Here is a 25,156-nt window from a genome sequence, read left to right on the forward strand (position 1 = left end):
AGTTAGGGGCTCAGAGCTGAAACCCACCCCTTATTTATGGTTCCTGGGAGTTAACTCACTCGAGTTGGTGAATGGGGGGGACCCAGGTGGGTTAAATGAGGGACAGAGTCGTCAGATTTTTCTCTCCGACCCGGTTCCTGGCTTTGGATACCCCTCCCTCCTGCAGAGACCTGCAGTGACACGTCTGCTGCGCTGATGGCTTCTGTCAGGGCAGGGGGCGTCCGCTGGGGGCGTCACCACACAGCCCCTAAATCATCCTCCGAGTCCCTCCCTGGGCAGCAGACGTTTCTGGTTTCTGGCCAAGAGCTTTGTGGACAGTTATCCCAGGTCTGGGTGTGGGGGAGAGAAGGGGAGAGGGTGGGCAGGAGAGAGGGGGAGGGAGAGAGAGGGAGAGAGAGAGGGGAACAGAATGAGAGAGGAGGAGGGAGAGAGACAAAGAAAGAGAGAGACAAAGGGAGAAAGATAGAGGCAGAGATACAGAGGCAGAGAGACAGACAGAGACAAAGACAGAGAAAAAGACAGAGAGAGATGGAGAGAGGGAGAAAGAGAGAAACAGAGTGTGGCACACAGAAAGCGAGACAGGTGCTGGAGAAGCTGACTCAGCCGTCAGCTGTCAGTCCTGGGAGCAGCATCACACAGCTCCTCCTGAACTGAAGCTCACTGAGGCTCCTCCAGGTGGATGGTTTACGCAACAAAGCAAACCCGTGGCGTCAGCTCCACCAGGTGGGAACCGCCAGGCAGGGCTGGTGGGGAAGAGGAGGCCTGTTCTCAGCTGGGCTCCAGAATCAAAGACTCTTAACGGAGGCCCATCAGGGACATGGCAGCATCGCCCAGTGCTCGGGCCACAGAGTGGGAGCCTGTGTTGCCGGGAACACAGAACGAGGGACTTCAATACAGTTTTTCAGGAAGCCCTTTGGGAACGACGCTGCTGGCTCATTGCTAGACCTGCTAAGAAACCAAATGCTATGTTTACTGCAACGGGTGCAGCCTTCATTGGGATTCATCACGTAACCGTGCACAGCCCCTTGGGGTGCGGCTCACGGGCATCTCCCATTTTGCTACTGGGACAGCAAAGACGGGAAGGGTGAAGGGTGTGATAAGACTCCAGCTACAATAGATCTGAGGCAGAGTAGGGGCCCTTGACTTTGAACACAGATCTGGAGAGGCCCGGCCGGGCTGAGCTGCGGCTTGGGAGAGCTGGACTCCATCACTGCACCTCTCTATCGGCCACCATGGGTCACTCAGGCCAAATCAAACACCCGACTCCAGAGCAGGGTTTCTCACCATCGACACTGCTGGCGTTTTGGCCAAATCACCGTGCCCCCTCAGGGGACGTCTGGCAATGTCTAGGGACGTTTTTGGTTGTCACACCTGGCATCCAGTGGGTAGAGACCAAGGATGCCATCACATATCCTGCAACACCCAGGACAGCCCCACGACAGAGAACGATCCGACCCAAATGTCAACAGTGCTGAGGCTGAGAAACGCTGCTCTGTGCAGGGGAGAAAGAGGACCGAACTGCACACAGCAGACACACGCAACAGGGGGACGTCTGCAAGGAGCCAAAGTGGGATTCATTCCCACTCATGAACCTCAAGACCAGCTGCTTCAATTCAACTTCAGTCATACTTATAAGAGGGTTCTAGAAGCCAGCAGTTCTAGATTTCGCTTCGGGATGGATAATAGAATTTGGTTGGCATGAGGTCTTTCTCCTCCATCTTCCTGATTCTTAGCTATCATTCTAATTAATAAAATCACTGGTGAGCTAAACTTTAATGATCTCGTTCCCATCTATAGCCTTAAAGGACTCAGAAAAGACTGAGCATTTATTTACTTATTTACTTACTTACTAAAGTACATTTGCTAAAAAAGAAAAAAGAAAGATACTGCTTAGTTACCCACAATATCACTCTTAGTCCCTGGGAAAGGAATGTCACCTGCCAGGTTTCCTGCCACAGGACTTACTTATGGCCAGGAATGTGTACACGCACATAGATCAGTATTGGAAAGAAACCTTCAGCACTGTTCTCCTTCGCATCTTATTTCCTCCCGACGCTTCTATGACGTACGTACCAGATTTCGCCCAGACAGGACTTCTAACAAAGCCATTAGGATTTTGCCATCTTGTATATCAATGAACAGATCTTTCACTTCCAGAGGTGGGTCGCACTGTGGAAGAAGGTGAAGAAAGCAGCTGATTAGTGACCTGTGGCATCCACACAAGAACTTCAGGGCTGCAGGTTTCACTCAAGACAAAGTGTCCAGACTTCCAGACCCACCTACAGCCGGGCAGCAAGGCCCGCCTGAGGAGGGAGTGAGCCCATGTGCCTGAAGGTGGTGCCGGGCGGGAGGTGAGCTGGAGTGCGGCCGGGGGGTGGGGGTGGGGGGACGGGTGGGACTCAGCGTCAGGCAGCCAACTGAACAAGAGACCCGTGGGGACCCTTCTAATCTGGGATATCAGACCCCCAAAGTAGATTACATCCACATTCCTCCTTGAGGAGAGAAAGAAATGCATGTCTTGGTTACAGCCTTCCACAGAGTAAAATAATTCTAGAAGCAGGGCTCACAGGAAGCTAGCTAGTGCAAGCCCTTCACCTCAGATTTGGGGAAACAGGTTCCAAGAGGCTGGGTGGCATGCCCAGTGTTCGGTCAAGTCACCTCTCTGGTACAGTCCTGCTTCCTCGCCAGGACACATGGGGTGAACACAAGGGCAGCCTGGATCCCACCGTGATGACGTGACCATGGTCAGTGACCCTCTGGGCCTCAGTTGGGGTGTTGGCAGGGCCCCCCACCTTCAGGACCTGCTCAGTCTCCACGGGTGCGCCTGCCTGAGGTGCCTGTTGTCACTTCATCAATATTTGGTCCAGGTTTGGAGGTGGGGCCCTCAGCAGAGGAAGCCAGGTGGGTGGCTGCTGTGAGTGACTTGAGAGGGAGTGGAGGGTGGATGGACACACAGCGGGCCCACTGAACGGCTGATGGTCGGGAGCGGGAGAGAATTCCTTCCACCCCCAAGCGTGTAGGTCCGTCGGGAACTCAAAGGTTGAGAGGCTCATTTATATGTACAAGCTCATACACATTTCCATGTTTAGCTATCAAAGCAACACATGCTCTTTCTAACAAATCAAACTAATTAAAATTGTATAAAAAAGTTAATCAGCTGAATGCCACTCCCTCTGTTCCTCCACAAATCCAAGATTCTTGAGATGAACCAATGTTGTCTCAAGACGCACCTTTCACCTGTTCCGAGAGAAGCAACACGACTGAGTTCAAATCCAGCGTCTGCCCTCAACAGGGACTTGCCCTTGGTGGTTTTCCTTAACCTCCCTGGGCCTGAGAGTCTTCATATGCAAGGTCCCAGAGGATAGAGGCCAAAATGGAATGGGATCATGCAGGTAAAGTGTCTGCCACAGATTAATAGCACCTTCCCAGATTAACAGCATCAGTAAAACCAGCTTACTATTAAGCTGGTTTCTGCCGAGTCTTGGGGGGCCCTCTCTAGTAAGGCATTGCATCCAGGGGCTGTACACCTCCCAGCTGGAGATGTGCAAGGGGGATGTCCTCAGCTGGCCCTCCTCATGGAACGGCTCTTGAATTACCCTCTCTCGGCCCCACTTGCTTCTTGTTCTGGGTTCCCCGGGTCATTCAGTGGCAGCCCCAGTTCACCCGGGCTCTCCCCTCTTCCCAGGGGAAAAGAGAACTCTCCACACAGGATCCGGAGCATGGAGAAGGCCTGCGTGGGAAGGAGGACCCCAGCTTTCCTCTCTGAGCTTGACCTGGAGAGATCCACAGTCTAGGTGACCCGATGCTGTGCCGTCCAACACGGGGTCCAACGAGAGCTTGGCCGGATGCAGCCTGGGGTCCGTGGGGCTGGCGGTAACTTATAGTCAGATGCTCCAATGAAGGGATTTGCAAACTGTTTCCCGGAACCCTAGGCGTCAGCAGAGCGGCTTCAGGGCACCCCATGGGGGCACTGTACCCACTTATCAGAGGCTCAGCTCTTATCGGCCTTTATTTAGGGTTCTAGGTAAGACTTTGCTTGAAGAAAGCTCTCTGTTGACTAAACAAGTTTGATAATAACTCCTGAATGCAGTAAGGTTAGCGCCTGCTGCCCCAGATTCTCAGGGAACAGGGTCCTGAAACGTGCATTTTTAATGAGCCCTGACCCCGGCATGAATTCTCTGTTTAGCTTTTGGAACTGGGGCCTTTGGCAACATTACAACAGTTGAGCTGGGTGCTCACTCTGCTCCTGGGTACAATGGAAGGAGGTGTTCACATAGGAGACAGGACGCATGGGGGTGGCGGCAACTGTAACCAGCCAGAGAGCCAGGAAAAGGAAAGAAAGGCCAGAGTAAGGAAAATCTTGGAAACACGGTGGAGCTGTGGCCCCGGCACCCTCTTCCTCCAGGAAGGCCTCCTCCCCGTGAGAGCCTTGAGGGTCTGTGTTTTCTTTTCTTATTAAGGAAGGTGGCATTTCCTTACTCCTTACACGTGAGCTCCCGACCCCCCGTGAGTCAAAATACGGGGCAGTTCCACCCACAGGTGCACAGAAGAGGGCTCTGCTTCAAGGACAGCAGAGACTTTGAACCAAAAGGCAAACTATTTTCTCTGCAAACTCCCGCAGCTTCTCGGGTGCATTCCTCCCGGGCTGCCGGCGTCAGGTTACAGAGCCTCTTACGGAAATGTTATTCCTGTTAATGCGAGGCAGAAACCGTGAGACCCGAACAAAACACCCCCTGATCGATGGACTAACAAAATTCCCAGTGACCAGCCCCGACCGTGGCCAAGCCCTGCTTCTGCATTCAAGCTGGAGAATAATTTCCATTGACAGTGTCTGTAAGAGCCGCCGCGGCAGCAGCACACGGGGCCTTGGCTGGAGTCCATCCTGCGAGATGGCAGGAGGAGAAATTGAAATGGCTCCAGTGAAAACACTCTCCGGGCCCCAGCCTTCCGCGGGCTTCACGAGATTGGTATGGCCAAATAAACAGAACCCCCAGGGCTTTCTTCGTGATCTAATGCCTTGGGTGAATTAAGGAATTTTTCCAGAAGCCAGAGACTCAGTAAATATTTCTGACAGCCTTCAAATTGCAGTTAAGCCCAATTCCCCAAGGCGTTCCTGGGTTTCCTTTACATGAAAGGGGGTTCTTGAGAGTCTCAAGGTTGGAAACACGGCTGTTAATTTTGCCCTGTTTATATTAGGCATCAGTTTCAGGTGCTATCTGATTTGTCTTCAGAGTGGGTGCTACCCACCTGCCCAGAAAAAGGAGGGGCACAGCCAAGGAGAAAACCCCGGATACGAGAAATGGTGACAGAGGTTCAGGGGGGTGAGTGAGCGCGTGGGTATGTGCTATGTCACCCTCTGCACTTCGCTGTATTTATTTTTTAATTTAAAAAAAAAAAAAAAAGAAAGAAAGACGCCATGGCTACACTCTGTCCACCAGGAGGAATTTCCAGCTACCCGGACACACATCAGGCATCAATTTAGGAGTTCAGTGAAATCAGGTTTGGGGAACGGGTTTCCTTTTTTCCAAAAATAACATGTCACTTTATGAGCACTGCCAAAACGCACCAATAGTCAAAACAAGTGGCAAATGATTTATAATGCTTCACCCATGACACACAGACTTTCACCTAAAGAGTTCAGGAACCTCCTGAGCCAAGGAACCCATTCGATGGGTGGGGAACAGAGGTGTGGGTGGTCCAGGGCCTGCTCGGGAAATACTACAGGCCTAAAGGTAACCTATGTGAATGAGAATTTGGATCAGGAGCTCTAGATCCTAAAAACCACATTTATTTATTTTCTCTGCTTTCTAACCATTACGATGATTTCCCCTAAGAACCTTTCTTTTGGGTTAACTCTAAGGACAGTCAATGGTTACTCCCGTACCTTTTAAGAGGAGAGGAGAGAGTAAAACACATATTTCTAAAATAATTCAAGTGGGGTACTTGAATACTACCAGCTTTAGAAAGAAATGAGAGGACTGGACTGGGTCTCTTCGGAGAACCAGGGAGTGGAATTTAAGAAGAAATGCAGAGAGTAAAACGAATCCTGATAAATCCGGCAGCCTTTAAAGAGAGAAAGACTCTCTCCTCCCCCAGCCCGGGGCAACTTAGAATATTTCCTGTCTTGGGGCCTAACCCAGTGCGCGAGGTGGCTCAGATTTCTCCCTCCGAGCTGTTTATCAGGTCCCTGCCCCTTTTCTGCTACTCATCATTCTGTCCGCTTCTTAGGACGAGGTGGTTGAGCGCTTTCGTTTTACGGTGTGTATGCACGAGAAGCTTATAGACAAAATGCAATTCAAAATGGCCCGGCCCGAGAATGTTACCAAGAAAGGAAAAGGGGGAAAGAAGGGCCATGAAGCTGAATGTGCAGAAGGCACAGGAGGAGCCTCTTTCTAGGTGGTGGATTGCAGAAGCCTTCTACCTTCTCGAAGCCTCTGTTTGCTCATTTGTAACAGAACGAGGGGTAACGAGAATCATCATGAGGCTAAAAGAGATGTGCGGTGCGCTAAGCAGGGTACCGATGCACCAAAAGGGGCAGGGGATGCTGCTGATTAATAGCAAGGCTGTGTGATTTACAAGGGCACCTGGCCTTGCTGAGAGGCGTCAGGAGTTCTCGCATAAATCAATCCAAGTACTAGACCTCAAGACGCCTCCCACCCCGCTGGGTTTGCATCCGAGGGCAACTGCCTCCTGCCCATAGAAAGGTCTGGATTCTTCCAACCAGGAAGGTCTTCTACTTTTGCTCATCTATTCCTACTGAAAGACACACCTCTTCTTCGCCAACGAGACTGAGAACCCCAAGAGGAGAAAACCACGTCTTGTCTTACCTCCATGTTCCCAGCTCCAAGCTGGACACCCAGCAAGGAGAACGCACTCCGTAGATGTGTAAACGAATTAATGAAAAAAACATAACACCCCCCCCACCAACACAGAGCCATCACTTCTTTCTCAGCGCACAATGAACTGTACACTCAGTTACGGACGAATCTACCACTTAGAAACTCCAGGGCCCACTTACCTTCTCTAGATGTAGATTTATCCATCGCGTAAAGGTCCTCTTCTGCACATTTTCCCTCTCAACTGAAAACAAAGAAGTGCCATGAGCTGGGCAAAAAGAAGTGTGTGCAAAATCCCGCCCTCCTCTTCCCAAGGGGAGGTTATAGGAGAAGGGCAGGCCAAGCCCTGCAGGGTCCCAAGTGTGGACGGGGCCCTTCCCAGAGGGGCATGGCAAGGGGTTGCGTGGCACCCAGAATCCATTTTCCCCAGCCTGGTCCCAGAGCATCTTAAAGAGATTAAATACCCATGAATTCAGACACACAGAACAAAATGTTCTACACAACCTAATGCGAGCATTCAGTATTTGACTCTCCAGCTTAAGAAGCACTGGTGGGAAGACACCAGTAAAAGCACAAGGCGATGGTGTGGCCAACCTGCTGGGCAGTGATGGGTCTGAGGAGCTGGGATGGAGGTGAGACGGGGCGAGGAGGAGGGGAGGTCACTGACTGGGAATTGGGATGGGGGCTCTGGAACGTGCCAGAGTGTGGCAGAAAGAATTCGACAGTCCTAGGTCAAACTGCTAGCCTGGTCATCTCCCAGCTTTGTGTCCTTGTGCCAGTTGCCTGTCCCCATGTCTGATCTGCCTCATGAAAATAAGAAGCTCACTTCCAGGTTGCCATAAAAATACCTGCATTGCTGCAAGTCAAGCTCAACACAGTTCTTGGCACAACGGCTGCCCTTTTTCTTTTTCTTTGTGGCTATTAATTTTAGACCCAGGGGACACTTCGCGCCCTTCAGGAAGGCGGAGTTCTGCAGGCGTCCGCCGCAGAGCCCCGGTGAGCAAAGAGGACAGAAACCAGACACACATCCCTTCTCCCCGGGGAGAGCGTTTACCAAACAGGCTTCTCAAGAAAGACCTCTCCTTTTCGAGGGTTACTGCCATCTATCCAGCACTAATTGTGTCCTGGACATTTTGTTTCCATTAATCTTTAAACCTGACAACACTGTCTGCAAAGTAGAAACTATTATTTTACAAATGAGTAGAACGGTGCCCAGGGAGGGACCAGGACTTGCCCAGGGTACCAGCTGGAGAGAGGAAGCACTGGACATCACCCCCAGGTCTGTGTGCCCCCCATCAGCCAGCACCCTGGAAATGGAAGGCCTGGGTTTGAATTCCAGCTCTTTGAATTACAACAAAGGCATCTGCAATAGTAATGACAATGATTGAAAAAGTCTTTACCGAGCCCTTGCAATGTGGCAGCTACTCATCCAGGCAGTTTACACGAATTCGCTGATTTAATCCTTACTACAAGCCTCGGAGGCAGGGCCTCTCAAATCCTTCAGATGGGAAAACTGGGGCGTTTGCCCAACGCACAATTAGTAAGGTTACTGTTCCTAATTTACAGATGAAGAAACTGAGGGCCGAATAGTTAGTAAGCAGCAAAGTTGGGACTTGGAACTGGATTCTGTGCTCTTCCCCCTCCCTCCTGAGCTCTGGACATCAGCTGGCTTGGTGCCCTGGGACCCAGAGGGAGTTTCCGCGATGGAGTGGCAGCACCAGTCCCTGGGTCTGGTTGCTGGTGAACGGTGGCAGCGCCCCTACAGCTTCAAGCTGCTACCCTCTCGGGAAGCTTCCTAGAAATGTCGGAGCCAGATGACTCCTGAATTAGTAAGTTCTGGATTTTAACATACTGGAAGAACATATCACATAGGCTTAAAAACATTTCACATTTCTTTAGCAATAAGAAAATGAGAGGCAATTTATCTCCTGGGGGAGGAAAAAAAGCTACGTTTTCTGTAACAACTGTAGCTCTTTTTCCCTCTCAGCCTCATTATGACTGATGCCCATAAATCAAAGTTTAATATTGTGCCTTTCAATCTTTTTAATTGAAGAGCCAGCAGACAGTAATTATGCACAGAACTGCTTTTCTCTCATTTTCCTCCTTTTCTGTAAGGGAAGGTCACTGGCAAGTAGCTATAAGGATTAAAGATCTAATTCCAGGAAACTGTGTTTGGTGGGCAGGGAGAGGTGGGAGAAAGGAAAAGAAGTTGATGGAAATGAGGTAGGGAGGGAGCATCTGTTGTAGAGTCTCAGAAGATCAGAGAGATCTTTCCACCTCTGCAGCTTTTTCCATAGTACAGATGTTCCGCAGTTACCATCCCTCTGTTGACGGACACAGCTATTTCCAGTTTTTCACTGTTATGAGCAGGGCAGCAACAAACATACTCGTACGAGCGCCTGGCACGCGGTTCTTTGTGCACAAGTGTACGAATATAGTTCTCACGCTTGACAACTGACAGAGGACCTGCTGGGTCTCGGTGGTAGGCACATTTAAAATGTTAATAGCTACTTCCAAATTGCCCTCCCAAAAGGCTGCCCCAGTTTATATTTTCACCCCCACCTGTCTTTAAACAAGTTTATGGGGATTGTAAAGTATTTACACACACATTCAAACCCTCAGGCTGGTTTTCCATATGGCTTCAGAGAGAGCAAAGTTTGTATCCTGAAACAGAAGTGCATTCAGTGAAAGCCTGAGAGAACGTGGGTTGGGCTGTTAGTTTAATGGTGTTGAAGGGTGTAAATGAGGAAGTGGGTGTTCGTTAGTCTATATATGCCTCATCTGTCTGTCTACCCACCCAACCCATCTGTCCATCTGTCCCCCATCCATCCATCTGTCCATCCATCCACCCATCCATCTGTCTGTCTGTCCATTCATCCATCTATCCATCTATTGGGTCGTCCATCCATCCTCCCAGCTGATACTCATTGAGTGACTACTCTTTGCTGGGACTATGCCAGACCCTGTAGGCAAAATCAGAGATGAAAAACCAAGTATTCATGGAATCTGCACTTCAAGAATTCACAGCCATGCAGGAGAGAAAAAACACGGATGCCACAAGGCACATATGCAAGAAGAAATGAACTAGACGTTTCAGGGGCTGACAGGATGGGAGGGAGACATTTCAGACCTCATGGGGTATTCCTCCAGGGGCCCTAAGAGGATCCCATGGTAGAAGTGGGACATGGAGGGGCTCCTGAAGGCAAAGACAGCGTGCTACCTCTGCCCTGATCCAGAGCCATCCTCTGGGTATCTTCCCTTCCAACCCAGCCAAGGCCAGTGGGCGAATCTGGGCACCAAGCAGCTTCGACAGCAAGGCTGACCCATGAGAGGGGAAGGTGATGACTGAAGATACCAGGGGACCGTGAGACTAAAACACAAATAGCAGATGAGTCCCAAACTGAACTAGGGTACGGAGACAGTGTTTTCTGGCCCTGAAACTGGGACACATGGCTCAATACACTGGAGAGAGAGACTGAGAGTTCAGCCTGCCCCAGAACATCCACCGGAGAGCCACACGCCATTAGCCGTGCGACCTTGCACAAGCTCATGACTTTCAAAGTGCCTTTGCCTCAGTCTCCCCTCTAGAGAATGAGGATGACTGTGCCTCCCGCACAGGAATGCTGTGAAGATGCAATGGGATCACCCCACAAGGGATCCCCAATAGCTGTTCCATCAGGGCCACTTCCCCGCCCCCCAGTCACACAGCACGCCCTGGACTTGGGGTACTTTGTCTGGCGTCTGACGCTCTTTCACAGCCTTCCTTCTCCATTTCAGATGCCCACCCCCCTCCCCCAGGCCTTTCCTACTTCTGGCCTGCCAAGACTCCATAAACTTTATATAGTTTCCATAAATCGCATGGCCGCTTTTTTCCACCACACCTATCACGTTGTAAAGGTGTAGGGAACCATTTCCCTGGAAGGGTCTGGCCTTCTCACGGAGTGTTTGGGCCCCCGACTCCCGTGTGGGTTTCCTGAGCAAGAAGAGGGTAATAACAGCGCCATAAAAGCCCCATCCCGGCTCTGCCTGGCCGGCCAGGGTGCCCGCAGGCAGGGGCAGCGTGGAGGAGGAGGAGCAGCTCATCGGGCCCCGGACTCTAGGGATGCAGACAGAAAGGGAGGCCCAGCCTTCTGGCCCAACTCCATCATCCCAAACTCCCAGGCGAGACTTTGGCCCCAGCTTTGCCAAGAACAGACAATTTGAAAATGGGAGGTGTGACATTTCTCCCTTCTCCAGGCCACCAGTGGCCGGCTTAGGAGTTGGGAGGCACAGAGATAAAACAGATGCATTTACACCTGTGGCCTCCTTTCCCTTGGTCCACATTTCCCTCAAACCTACTTTCTATATAATATTTCCTCTATGAGAAAGGAACCCATGAGAAAGGCTTGATGGCTTTATCTGTTTATAAAAGTTATATGCTCATTATAAAAGAGAACTATATCTAAAATCTCTTGAAATCTCGTTATACCTGGAGATCACCACTACTGAAATTTTATGGACCATCCTTCCAGAACCACACACACAGACAAACAGGCACACCCACGGAGCTAAGGCAGGTACACCACTTCACTGTGATCAGTAAGTGATCCAGCGTTTCTCAAAGCATCGACCATGGACCCCTAACAGGAGGAGCCTCTGGGGGAGAGCTAAAATGCTAATTCCTGGACCCCGTCCAAGACCTACTGACTCACACGTTCTGGGACCTGGGAGTATGCATTTAACCAGCTTGGCGGGTGATGACGGCTCATGGTTTGAGAAGCCAGGTCTTAGTGGGAAGAGGCAGTTGGCACAATTCTTTGGTCATCTGTGGGCACAGTAGAGAATGCAGTGGGAGAATGCATGTCACTTGGCGTAGAGGAAAGAGCAGGCAGTCTGGACCAGGCACAGGGGCTCCACTGCAGACCAGGTGTGGACGGGGATAGGACGCCCGGGCTTGCGGTGATGATTAAGCACGGTATCGCTCACCGGCACCGGGCAAGAAAGAAGTCCTTCCCTTTCCTTCTCTGTCTGGGGGCCCCTCCTGATAACGGCTGGAGTGCTGAATTCATAGAGTTGGGGGCTCCAATTCTCCTGAGAGGGGAGTCAGAGTTCACCTAGGAGGACCGCAAACCAGAATCCCGCAGGGAGGCCTTATCCTCTGACGTCCATCCAGACGGGGCAGTTGGGAGCATCTGTTTCCAGCTCCAAAAGCGCTGCCTGGGCGAAAGGAGGGAGGCACATGGGGCAGTATGGCTCATCTCTAGGCATGCCAAGACCTTAGCCCAGGGCAGGGCATGTCGTAAGTGCTTAACAAATGCACCCGTTGTTAGCACTGCTAACCTAGGACGAGCTCGGGAACTTTTCCGAGGTTGAGCTTCTTCTCTGTTAACATGGAGACAACGCCTCCCTTCACCAAATGAGAAGATGATGCCCCTGTGCCGGGTGCACCAAGGAGCTCGGGAGACAGACTCATCCGTTCTCACCGTTCACGGCGCCTCCTGGACACAGACACTGGCCCTTCGGACGGCTCTCCTTCAGCAAGTCCTCACAGAGCCCAGCTCCTCTATACAAGGCCACCTGGCAGCCACGGAGGCTGGGGGAAGCCACCTGGCTCCTTGTAGCTGGGTCCGTGCTGGGGAGGGGGCGGCAGAGGCCACAAGGCAGGGTGCATCCCATCTGGACCCTGGTGGGGTGTGTGGGGGGGTGTCACACACCCACAACTAGGACAGCAAGGTCATCTGGGGCTGGCAACAGCTGGTGGGCTTGCCCTGTCCCTGGTGGGAAGGTCACCGAGGGTGAAGTCCCCCGCATCTGTCCAAGAGGAGGCCCCGCACTTTTACCCTTTACTCCTGTTCTGCAGGGGGCAAGCCCCTGGCATGTATCTGCTCCCGTGCCTCAGGCATCGTTTCCTGCCAACCGGGGCGCTGTACAGAGGACCATCTTGGCTCCAGGGGACAGCCACACCCCCTGCTGGTGACAGGCTCCAGGGGTTCCCTGGTCCAGAAATCTCCTGCCCAACCTTACACATCAGCAACCTCCTGAGATGCTCACAGACGCTTTTCCATTCTTGTCGGAGCTGACCTCCTCCGCTGTCTGGGAAACCCATTCTCCTCCTTGGAAATAGATTCTTTTTCTCCATGGCTCTGACTCCCTCCCATTCCAAGGGTCCTCCTTGGCTCATGTCAGCCATGCCCCTCACTCCTCAGCTCGTGCTGGCCCCTGGGGATCTTTAAACCCCAGAGACACATCTTCTCTCTCTCTCTGCTCACAGAGGCAGCCCCACCAGCTGGTGCCACCAGACCACAAAGGGCACTTACCGCGTCATGGGTGGTGCACAGAGACGCCGGCGCGCGGGTGGCCCCCGCCTGCCCCTCCAGCCCTCGAGGCTGCTGGACCCTTGGGAGTCCCCGGACTCTCGGAGAAGACGCCCCCCCACCCCCGGTCCTGATGCGCGGGCCCCTGCCTGGTGGTTTTGCTCCTTTCTCCATCTTTCAACACCTCCCAGAAACACAACCTCATTACATGGCCCCATGCTGGTTCACTTGAGAAATAAAACTCAGAAACAAATTAAACAGCAATTTCTTTTTAAACAGGAGAGGGGCCAGGCTTCGGGAACACCAGGCCAATGTCCTTCGGTTCTGACTCCCGGGGGCCGCTCCCCCCACCGCCCCCCAGCACTGGTGGTATTAAAGCTGAGGCCTCCATGGGGTTTGCACCAGCAGCGATTCTGCATTTAATTTCCTTTGTTTTTCCTCCCCGTAAGGTTGGTCTGACCCAAGTCCCTTTTATCGAGACTTTGGTAATAAAATGCAAAACCCTCCTCGGGACCACAGGCCAAGCAGCATGCAACTACTCAAGTAAGTGCAGAGAAGCGGCAGGCCGGGGCTGGCAGCGCCCTCTCACCCTCTCTCCACTCCTCTCTGCCTCTTCTCCTTTGTCCCTTGTGCGGGCCGGGGATGCGCCGACGGGCATCAAGTCCAAGTGTGAATAACCTGCTGGAGCCGGTGCAAACCGGTGGTCTCCCCATGCTGCCCGTAGAGACTCAAACAAAACTGCCAAGCCCCTTTTAACTGGGGACTTAGACCCAATTCTCTCACAGGTCCCAGAGGCCACCAATTAACATACCACGTCCTGCCCTGCGTGCCCCTGCTTCTCAGCTGCTCCAAAACACATAACCCAGGGCTCCAAAGAGCTAGTCCCAATTACACACCAAATTAAGTTTAAGCTATATATTTATATATATAGGGCTGGTGCCTGTAACTGAAATAAAAAATAAACCCGCTCCAGTGTTTTCTGGGAGCGATTCTAACTTCAATACTAAACCTCAGCCCACCTTGATTTATGACAGATGACGCCAGCCAGTCATAAAAACCCAAGCTTAGGAAAAGCGATTGTAACATCCACCCAGATGGGTAGAGCAGGGTGACATGACCAACCCAGGCAGACTGCCTGGAGGTGTCCAGCTGAGATAGACAGAGACTGAAGTGGTGCTGTGCACATCATTCATACACCCATCCAGGTAGCAGACACTGATGAGTATATTCAACCTCAGATAATAAGATGTGGGCCCTGTCCCCATGGGCTTCCTTTGCCAGGTTCCCAAAGGAAGGATGGAGAGAGAGAGAGGAGGAAGGGAAGGAAAGAAGGAAAGAAGGGAAGGGAATTAGAAAAATATTGTCTTCAAATACCATGAAGACTCACCTTATGGGCCCCTGGTCTCCACAATCTCTGAGGGACTGAACTCACCATTGTGAACCAAGAATTTTGCTGATTTTTTTAATATCAGTATTTTTGTGAAAGTGTTCTGGCTTTTGAATACTACCTTGAATAACTTCTAAAGCACTGTTTTCCAAAACACATTCTGCAGAGTACTAGTTTGAAAAGACCTCTCAAAAGAGGAATTCAATAAGTCTGGGAAATATTGCATATTTCCCCCCTCATGGATATTTATGATCAGTATATCAAAGCCTCTGATAAGTCCTGCAACAAAGAAATCGGTTTAACTTGGTCTATGCTAAGCTCATTTAAAACCAGACCCCTTCTTTGTGTAAAACTAATCACAACTTCGTTGTAGAATCCTGCTTTGGTGGAAATACAGAGAGAGGTTCATTCTAGGGGGTGACATCTCCACTGGGTCCTCATGGCCAGTGAATTAGGCACTCACGCTTCCTATGACAGATACTACCATGTGTTCACCAAATGCTGTTTCCTTTTCCTCTCGGGCACAGAGCCAAACCACAGTTCCCAGCCTCCCTTGCAGGTGGTAGGCACCACATGCCTGAGTTCTGGCCGATGGAACGTGGGTGGAACGTGGCGTGGCCCTTCCAGACAAGGCCCGTACAATGCTCCATGCCTTGTCACCACTACACGGAGGCGACTCCAAGGACCTAGAGGAAGACAGGCCAGGAGAGGGAAGGAGTCTGGACTCCTGAGTGTCCCCTTGGAGGAGGATCACCCAGTAGAGACACCCCATGAGGAAAACCACTGTTGGGCCATTGGGTGAGTGACAAACACATCTTCACTGAGTTGAGCCACAGGCAACTGGGGGTTGTTGTCACAGCGTTTGTCCGCCGTGGCTAATACCTGTCTTGAGTGAGAACCAGGCCCCCCGTGCGAGGAAGGAAGGGAGGAGGGAAGGAAGTAAACATTCCAGAAGCCTCTTCCGGGCACAGTGAGAATCACTGGACATCCGCCATTTAATCTCACGGCAACCTGGATGGCGCTTCCTGGGCGCACGTGGAACGGAGTCTCAGAGAAGGAAGCGGCTCGCCCAGCACCTGGCGGTACAGCCAAGAGAAGAATCGAGCCTCATCACCATGCGCCAAGACCCTCTCCCCGGCACCACGCTGGGCTGGCTGAACCCCTTCAAAGCAAAGATCTCACTGAAGACCCTTCCTGAAGAATCTGTCTCACGCCCAGGTTGCCTCAACTGCAGAAGAAAGGCTGCCCTGGTGCTCCGACCTTTAGGAACAGAGCTGAACAGGCCTAACAAGAAGAATCAGCTCGAGCTCTGGCTTCAGCTCTTTCTAAAAAAAGCAACTAAAAACACTCAACTTCATACAAATGACCTTAATTTGCATTGCTAAGCACATTCTCTTTAATAAAATTCTACACGTACCCTTCAAGTACCAATGCTTTTACGTACATGCAAAGGCCAATCAGCTGAGAGAACCTCTAGTTTTAGGGTGACCAACTGCCCCAGTCTGCCCAGGACGGAGGGGGCTCCCAGGACACAGGATGTTCAGTACTAAAACTGGGGAAGTCCCAGGCAAACTGGGACGAGTTGGCCATTTTCGCCAGCAGACAGAGAGTGTGTTTCGGACGGCTGCAGGGCGGGGCAGAAGGCACCAGGATCCACACGGGAGACGAAGACAGTGACAGGCAAGGAGGTTAATGTTTGCCCTAAATGCGAGGGACAAACCGTGAAATTCCCATTTACAACTTTTCCCTGCCAACAAAAAGTGACACCAGCGTGAATTTAAGTTCCTACCCTGAGCAGGAGAGGTAAGGACTGGAAATTGTGAGGGGGAAAGGGAAGAGGTGCCAAATTCTCCTGGAGATGGAAGTGTCACCACAGTTTCACGTTAATTAGCACGAGAGATGAGAGGCTGCCTAAGCCGGAGCCGAGGGACTGAGCTGTGCCAACGTGACAAATAGGAATGCTTCACACATCCCTGGTTCCTTTTTGAAATGCATTTGTTTGAAAAGAGAGAAAAGTTATCTACTTACACAAACCATCCAAATATACACTCATGCATGCCCGTGTGTGTACACACACACACACAGACACACAGACACATGCACCCTCACGGTAATGTGGCTCACCTTCAACCCTCTTTAGGGACACCGAGAACTCAGGGTCACTGGACGGATTTTATCATTACAAGGTCCCCCTTACACCACAACGTTCAGACCTCAAGGACTGCATTCTGACATCCAGGTCAAGGTCAGATCATTGTCACTGGGTGGAAACCCTGGAAAACGGCAAATTCCAGTTCTGTAAACTCAACCCTGGCTGCACACGACAGTCAGCTAGGGAAACTTTAAAAAACAGAGATGCCTGCGCTCCACTCCAGACTAACTGACTCTAAGCCCCTGGAGGCGGGGCCCACGTATCTGCATTTTTAAAACTCCCCAGGTGATTCTGACACGGAGCCGGGTTGGAGAACCACTGCTCCAGGTCAGAGTTGGCAAATTTTTCCCACGAAGGGCCAGACGGTAAGTGTTTTAGAGTTTGTGGGTCACGTGGTCTCTGGCCATCAGTCAGCTCTGGGGTTGTGGTGGAAAGCTGCCAAGACAATACATAAACGGGCACAGCTGTGTTCCAATAAAACTTTATTTATAAAAACAAGCGGTGGGCCACAGTTTGCCATCCCTGCTCTACCCTCCACAGCCCCACTGCCTGGCTTAAGCAGCCATTCGAGATCTTACTGGTGGCTGTACCCCTCACAGCCCAACTTCTAAAATTCAGTGTCAGGCTTCAGGAGCAGGGTTTATTGGCACTGTTCACCGTCATCCGAAAATCAAAGAGCAGTGGTGGTGTCGATGGGGCAGCAGGTGTGTGTGTGGGGGAAATAAAAGAAGGAGAAAATTGAGTGCTCAGTACCTGCAAGTCAGAGAAATCCACTTGGATTTTCTCCTCCCATCACGAAAACTGTAAAAAAAAAATCACATTTGGGCAACCAGACTTTTAAGTCATTCTTGCCTTTGTTTTCCTTCTTTGAGCGATAGGCCTTTTCCAGATCAAGTTAACTCATGTCACCTCCTCTTCTCTCTCCTCATCTCCTACTAAATAATGTGCCCTGTGTCTGGAGAATCCAGGCAGCACCGAGAAGAAAAATGACCGCAAACACCCATCCTTGATCTTTTTTTCTTCTTTGGTAAAGTATAAATCGGTAACAGATTGGAAAAAAAAAAAGAAAAACAGGGCTTCTTGTATGTAAAATTTTTCAGGAGATTAATTTTTGTTCAGGGGGAATAATCTCTTCCATTTACCACAAAAAACCCAGAGTTATTCTGTCTATCAGAGCACTTGGCAATCCAGTTTTCTGGTTGGAGAGGCCCTTAAATACTGGAGGTGGCTTCCCATCCAACACTGCCAATAAAGGCAGTCACACAGTCTGCTTGAATGCCTCCCAGGACGAGGCGCTCAGCACCTCTCCAAAATCAGGCTTCCAGTTATCTCAAAGCTTGTCTTGTGGAAAAGGGGAAAGTTCCATGGGTACAACGAGGACCAACAGTTAGGAGATAGAAGACGATGGGTTTCGGTTTGGTATCAGGAAACTAGGCCATCAGAGCTGCCCAACAGTGGAATGGGCTGAAAGGCCAAACATTTCCAGTTCTTCAAATCTTTAACATTTTAGAGAAAAACTAAAAACACACAGATATTCTACATCAGATGATTCTGACTAGCAAGCCCTGGTAGATGTTTTTCAGGCTGCTGAAAAATCAGGTGCGCTGGAAGAAGGTTTTGTGACTTCCCTTGAAAATGGCCGTCACCCATTCCTCCAGCCACGCTAAGGAAACTGCGCCTTGTCACTGGCTTGTCGGGGGTGAACTTGTATTTGAAAATGAACCCGTACATTTATAGAGGAGATGAAAACACACTAGTCTACCCACAGAAGGCACAGATCCTATCGCTAACAGATTCCCGAACAGACTCTTCGCCAAGAAGGCAGGGGCTATTGTAAACAGTCAGGTTTCCCCCTCGGGGGCCACAGGAATCGCATAACCAGCTGAATGTCCTTTTTCACTTTGCTGTCAGGAAATTCTTGCTTAAACTTGAAGTCCAAGTTAACAAATGAGCGGGACTGTGGCCTGCCTATCGGAATACTCACTTTTCCCGGACTTCCATTTTTACAGAAATGTTATTTGATCCAGATTCTTTTGCTTATATACTTTTTAACTCTATTTTATGGATCAGGTAAGCCCCCTTAAATGTTTTCATTCAAGAAGGTGGGGTATCATAAATGAACGAATGAACACGTGAATGAGTAAATCCATAAGTAAACAGTGTGTCTTGTATGGTGTGGTCACCCCTGCCGGCTCCAGTGCCTGGTGTCTAAGTATAGATGCTTGTTGAATGAATGAATGAATGAATGAATGGAAAATCCATCTACCAGTCGGCACACTGCATGTGACCTCTGAAACCACCATGCCCATTCTGATACAGCCCGGATCACTCACTTCCCAGCTGTGACCATGACCTCCGATCTGTCAATCTAATCTCACCAGCGTGGCCCTAGGAACAAAAACGAGGGCTTCTCCCTTCCTGTATCTGCCCCCTGTGGCCTCCACAGTTCCTGCTCACAGCGTTGCTCAGGCTGTTAATGTGAGCCACGACCTCAGGTGGAACCCACGGGACTGAACCAAGAAAGCCCCATGAAGATACCCAGGCATCAGGACAGGGACCAGCTCTGTGGTGCGCTGGCCCGAGGGGCTTGTGAATATTCCTCTCTGGTGGGATGGGTCACTACGGCTCTGCTGGTGACAGTCTGACCTGGAATCTAAGTCCCTACATGGGGCAGTTCAGGGCACTGAGCCACCGTGACGGAATTTCTCCCAGGCCACCATTTTCTGCATCCAGGTGCAGGTACCCAGAGGACAAGCCTGACTCCCTAACAACCACCACCTGTGCACAGTGGCCAAGGGCCACGTCTGGCCCAGGTTAAGCATCTTGGCACTTGGCTTAAATGAATGGCTAGGTAGGGTGCTGCTTCTGACTGCCCCTCAGGAAGAAAAAGGGTGCTCTGCCACGTGGCACCATTGTGCTGGAAGTAATCTTCATGACTCCTAAGGGTTTCTGACTGTCTGCTTTTTGTGGCTAAAGCTGCTGTGTATTTCTGGCTCACTACGTGCCCCGCACTGTGCGTGCCTCTGCTCCTTCCTCTGACCGGCAACCCTATGAGCCTGGGACCGTCCCTGTGGTGTGCACCCCCTGAGGGCTCTGCAGGGCACCCCTTGTAGGGGGACGCCCCTCCCTGGCCATTGATGCAGGCGGTGAGGGCAGTGGGACCCTGGAAACCAACAACACGGCCTCTGAATCAGGGTGGAGCCTGAGTCCCTTCTTGGGAATTCAGAATGGGACATATTCCAGCCTCCACCTGGCAGGTCCCTTGAATGGAGTGGGTGGCATGGAGGCCATTTGCTGCCATGTGGACTGGAGAGCAAAAAGCTTAGCCAGGAACTAAGAAAGAGAGACACAGAGATGAGAGATGTGGTGAGAAAGATGGAGGGGGGAAAGGATGCAAAGGAGAGTTCGGTTCCGGCCTGTTCCTGAGGCCCCTGGACCCTGGCCTTTGCATTCAGCGGCACCCCTGTTCTTTTCTTAAAGTAAATGCAATTTTTTAGCTTAATCACGCTCTGGTGGGTTTCTGCTGGTTCAAAGTAAAAGCATCCTCATAATTTCTTCAACAAGCAAACTGCAAATGAAAAAAGACAAGAAGACTTAAGAGACACCAACGGATTGCCACGTACGGCCTTTAATGGATCCCGACTCAAATTCTTTTAAAAATAAGTGTATTCCGAAAGTTCAAAAACATAACTAAAAGAAATTCCTAGAAAAATAGAAAATGCCCAAATTACAGCAAGAAGAAATTGGGAATTTAAATAAATCAACAACTGTTAAAAAACAACAACGAAGAGTCCTTAATTCAAACATTCCTGATTCTCATTCTATAGACGCACTAACCAACGCAGGGGCAAGCTCGGTCACCCATCTCGGAATCAGCAGAGCCAGGTGTCACACGGCGGCCCGTGTCCTAACCATTACAGCACACTGCCTCCCGACCACGACCTCGACTGGGACGGCCGACTCACAGACTTGCCCGTAAATCAGGATGGACATCATTAGCAGAACTATTCCTACTCCTTCCAATTTAGGTCACTGCCTCCTGCAACGCTGCCTGCCACCTTGGCAAGTCCCTCTGCGATGGAGGCATGTGGTGGCAGCTGTGTTGAGAGCAATCTCACAGATTTCAGTCAGTTCTCCCGCACTAAACCCTAACTTCTGCAGGGGAAGAACTCCACCTTCAGAGTCGAAAAGCTGTAACAGGGCTCCCCGTGGGGGCAGGCCCAGAGGCGGAAGAGCTGGGGCGGGAGACTACTACTCGTATCTAAGCTTATTGGTACGTTTCACTGTTTTTTAACTATGTGCGTACACTTGAAAGAAATTTTAAGTTTTACTTAAAAAAATTACTACGTACTCAACCCTGTGCATGGTGCAATATTTCTGATCTTCTGTCCTCAATACCATCGGGGGAAATATTTACAAACCTAAGAGCTGACATGGGAATTTTCTGTTTATGAAATTAATAGATATGTATAACAGAAAACATTGGAAAATATAATATACTTGGATTAAATTATTCCAAGACAGCTTATCTCCTTCCATTCTTCCTCCTACATGTTTTCATTTCTGCTTGCTTGTTTGAACATCATTCTGACCACATTATGGATGCAATGTGGTATTCTGTGAGGTGGGCACCGCTGGTTGCCTGCCCAGGATCTTTTCTCACCTTTCCTGAATGGTAGGGGTTGTTGTTACTATTATTATTATCATTTATCTTGCTCCTTCTCCATCACTGTGTATTGGCTGTGTTGGGGGAGGAGAGAGATAACCTGTCTCAGTTTACAGACACAAGGAACCACACACATTCGAACCTGACAGGGAAACTGGCACAGCCCTTCACAATCCTGGATGTTGAGCCCTGGCTGCAGTGACAGAGTGAAACTTTGTGACTTTCTCCTTGGGAAGAAGGTGGGTGAGTTCTGATATGAAGCAGGTATGTATGGATATTGAGTAGCTAATGGGGTAGACACTGGCAGACACTGCTGGCTGCCTCCCCAGGAGGCATTCTTGCCTTCTTCTCAACTAATGGAATCCTAATTGTGAGTCAGCAATCTGCCTAGTTTAACACTAATCATTTCCCAGCCTCCCTTGCAGGCAGAGCTAGTCACGTGACAAAGCTTAGCCAAAGAAGTGGAAGTGAAAGTTAGGGGCTGGGGTTTCCAGGAGTGCTCTGTAAAAGGGAGCAGAGGACACTAGGGTGTGCGCCTTTTCCTTCCCCTTTAATGGAGCTGTGAAGCTGGGGATCACAACCACCACTGCTAAGAATGACTGAGCAGGGAATGGAATCAGCTGGTTCCTCGACAGCCCCGCTGGGCCCCAGCACTGGACCCAGGCTGCTTATCTCTAGGCTTCATGGTATGACATAAATAAATCATCCTTGATGAAGTCACTGTGAGCTGTTTTTTTTTTGTTACTTGCAGCTCAACACAATCCTAACTGATACAATATGCGTCCTCTTGTTATTATAAACTCATCATACACCCTTCCGCACTTTCCCAACCATACCCTATTGTTGGACAGTTCAGCTAGTCTTAATGTTTTGGCTGCTATAAATACTTCGGTAACAAGCACTTCGATGCGGTGGCCCTTACATTTCTACAGCACTTTGCAATCTACAGAACTCTTTCCCCTCCACTCTTTCATGAAGCCAGACGAAAACGATTCAAGACGGGATGGCCCAGCGGCCAAATGACAGGCAACGGTCTCTCCGTGACGTCTTCTCTCTCCTTTATGTTCCCCATAACATCTAAGTGCTGCTCCAAAAACCGTCCAAGTTCAGTAAATGGCGGCTGCTGAGGCCAAGCGAGAAATGAGAAACAATGACAAATCACGAAGAGCTGGGGACGTGTCGTCCAGGTTCTAAAACCCTGCAGATTAACCCTCTTGGAGGTCACTCTGTGAAGCCAGGAAGCCTGTCTCTGAGCGCAGGGTGCAAGGAATGAACAACTGGAAGAGATTAAGGCATAAGCGAGGGCTCCGAAAGACTGGATATTGCTTGGGGCCTCTGGACGCACAGGAGGATTGGACAAAAGCCTCAGAGACGACGAGCCAAATGTCTGAGCGGGTCAGGGGTGGGCTGGTGGAGCAGCGGGCTGATTGGGAAGAACGGGTATTAGAAACAGTGGCAGAGACTGTGAGATCTTGGAAAGGCATCAAGAGAGGGCTCGTTCTTAACGACAAGACGGGAAATCTGCTCCAGGGACCACCTGGAACCAACCACCACCCCCTCTAACCTCTAGGTTTCCTGAACACACTTTTTATTTCCCATCTGGGGTAGGCATTCGGCGTCTGGACATAGTGACCCTCGTGTGTGTCTAAGGGGGTGGGGAGTGTTGAAGGGGCAAAGACAATGTCCATCTTCTTAGTCCTTAGATGACGATGATGATAAAACCAGCACCTGCCGTCTTGCACCCTGAAAAAGCTCAGTGCCTCTGCACTTGACGTCAGTTTCATGGATGGAGTCCGAACATCCTAGCTGTAAAATGAATCCCATATTCTCACAGATCGACCCTATAAAATCAGAGATGTCGTAAAGAGACTTGTCTCCCCATCAAGCAGTCATCGCGCTCTTTAAAACACATTTGTTCCCCACTGGTCCCATTCTGAATGTCTTCAGTTTTATATCTAGAACTCATTATTACAGAACGAGGAGGACCTGGTGTCGAAACCACCAAGGTCATCTCTTACCCTTGACTGTGAAAACTACGAACCTATATTTATTAAGTTCTGTGAACTGTGCTGGGCCTTTGTGAGGTGGGTATTAATATCTCCATTTCACAGATGAGGAAACTGAGGCTCAGAGACCTTAGTGCCCAGGATCACGTAGGAAAAACAAAAAGAAGAATTCTAAATGTCTTAGGCAAACTCCCCCTTAATTCCTGCAGCCAGCGGGTCACAGAGAGAATTGCTGGGCCTTTGTTGGTGAAGGGCCCCTCCTCCCGCCACTCAATTGCTTCTTTCATAAGGAGCAGCTGGAACCTTCCAGGCCTGGTGGTTTTCTGAGACACATTCCTTTACTTTTGCTTATTCTCAAAGCTGCAGGTCCAGGTTCTCAACTCGGGTCCAACGGCTGCAGCCAGGCCTTGGGTCTCCTCCCGCAGAGAGTTTTCTGCCTCGGCCCCTGCAGAGGGGAAGGATTAGAAAGGCAAAGCCCGACTTGATTGAAAACTAACTTCCCTCCAGGCTGCTTTATGGCTTTGCGCCTCTTCCTTCCAGCTCTCGCGGAGTCTGGCCCCAAGACCGGAGGACTCAGGGTGGTCCTTGCTTCTCCGAGGGGCCGGAAATTACCAAAGGAGCACCAGGGGGTCCTGAGCAGACCATCTGAAGTAGAGCAGTAACTTATTAATGTTTTTAAAAAGTTTAGAAATGAACGCAGCCCACGGTAAGGAGTCAGGCGTTCTGGCTCTGGGATGGTGGGCAGGGCGCTCCCCGTCACGGTCCCCATCTGTAAAGTGGGGCGATCATCTGCAGCCCCATGAGGATGAAATGAGAGCTGGTGTTTACAAAGGGCTCAGAACCTGACCCACGGCGGGGACCGCAGAGGGGACAGCCCCAGCCCCATGCCTGAATGAGCACATCGAAATTCATCAGACCAGCCGCAGCCGGTTCCTGCCACCCCTTTGGAGCAGCGCAGAATCTGACCCTGCCCAAAGAGAGGTCTGGCCTTTGCCCTGGCTTCTGGGAGTAAATCTAGGTCACAGCCGGGAGAGCAGTGCCTTCGCTTAGGGCAGCGGCTGACCACACAGGATCTTGTGTGGGGCTGGCACGCCAGAAGGATCCACCACGCAACTTCAGGTGGGGGCTGTGGGTCACACAGTATCAGTCGGCCTAGAGACTGAGTTCAACCAGGTGGGCAATCAATCAGTCAACCACGCCTACGTCACGAAGCCCCAGTAAAAACTCTGGGCACCGAAGCCCACGTAAGCTTCCCTAGTGGGGAACCCTCTGTGCATATTGTCACACGTCGGTGGCAGGAGGGTGACAGGAGTATAACAGCTCTCAGTGAGTTCTGTGTCTTCCTAACGAATTATCCAACTTGAGAGGCAGTTTGGGGAAGCCCTGGAACTGTAGTTGGGGTCAGAAATGAGGATGATCTTGTGCAGAGACCCTCCCCTCAACCTGTGCAGTTTGGTGAACTCCAGGTAACTTTCCTGAGGCAAACCCTCCCGAGCTTCAGGCCCACTGTCACCCCAACCATTCAGATTGGAAGGACAAGGGGACAGAGGAAGGGAGCCTGTGCCTGACTAAGTGGAACGCTTTCCAGGTTCGATTTCACAGGGCCTCGGTTTACATATCTGTAAAATGGGACCCACAGCGCTTACCTCTCCCAGGCCGTGAGTTGCCCAAGGTCTCACAGCTGGGCAGCAAGAACAGAGGGTGCAACCCCATGGCCTGAGCACTCTGCACTCAGCTGCACTACCTCTGCGGGGGCTGAGGTCAGGCTGAGGGTGAGAGAGGCCCACCTTCAGCAGGGGGTCTCACTCACATGGAA

The 25,156-nt window shown here is 50.7% G+C and overlaps 1 protein-coding gene across 16 annotated transcripts in view; it reads right to left on the reverse strand.

Moving 5' to 3' along the window:
• Positions 1-25,156, reverse strand: part of CLMN (calmin) — a 114,651-nt gene that overhangs the window by 33,227 nt on the left and 56,268 nt on the right. For all 16 annotated transcript variants that reach the window (XR_011533045.1, XR_011533044.1, XR_011533049.1 and 13 more), the window contains 2 exons: positions 7,019-7,080; positions 2,074-2,169 (listed from right to left, as the gene is read on the reverse strand). Coding sequence is in view for 9 of the 16 variants with exons in the window: in XM_070594294.1 (XP_070450395.1) it covers positions 2,074-2,169; positions 7,019-7,080 (158 nt within the window). In the remaining 7 variants the exon portion in view is untranslated. The remainder of the gene's footprint in view (positions 1-2,073; positions 2,170-7,018; positions 7,081-25,156) is intronic.

The sequence above is a fragment of the Equus przewalskii genome, chromosome 25 (genome assembly GCF_037783145.1).
Source record: "Equus przewalskii isolate Varuska chromosome 25, EquPr2, whole genome shotgun sequence".
Lineage (NCBI taxonomy): Eukaryota > Metazoa > Chordata > Mammalia > Perissodactyla > Equidae > Equus > Equus przewalskii.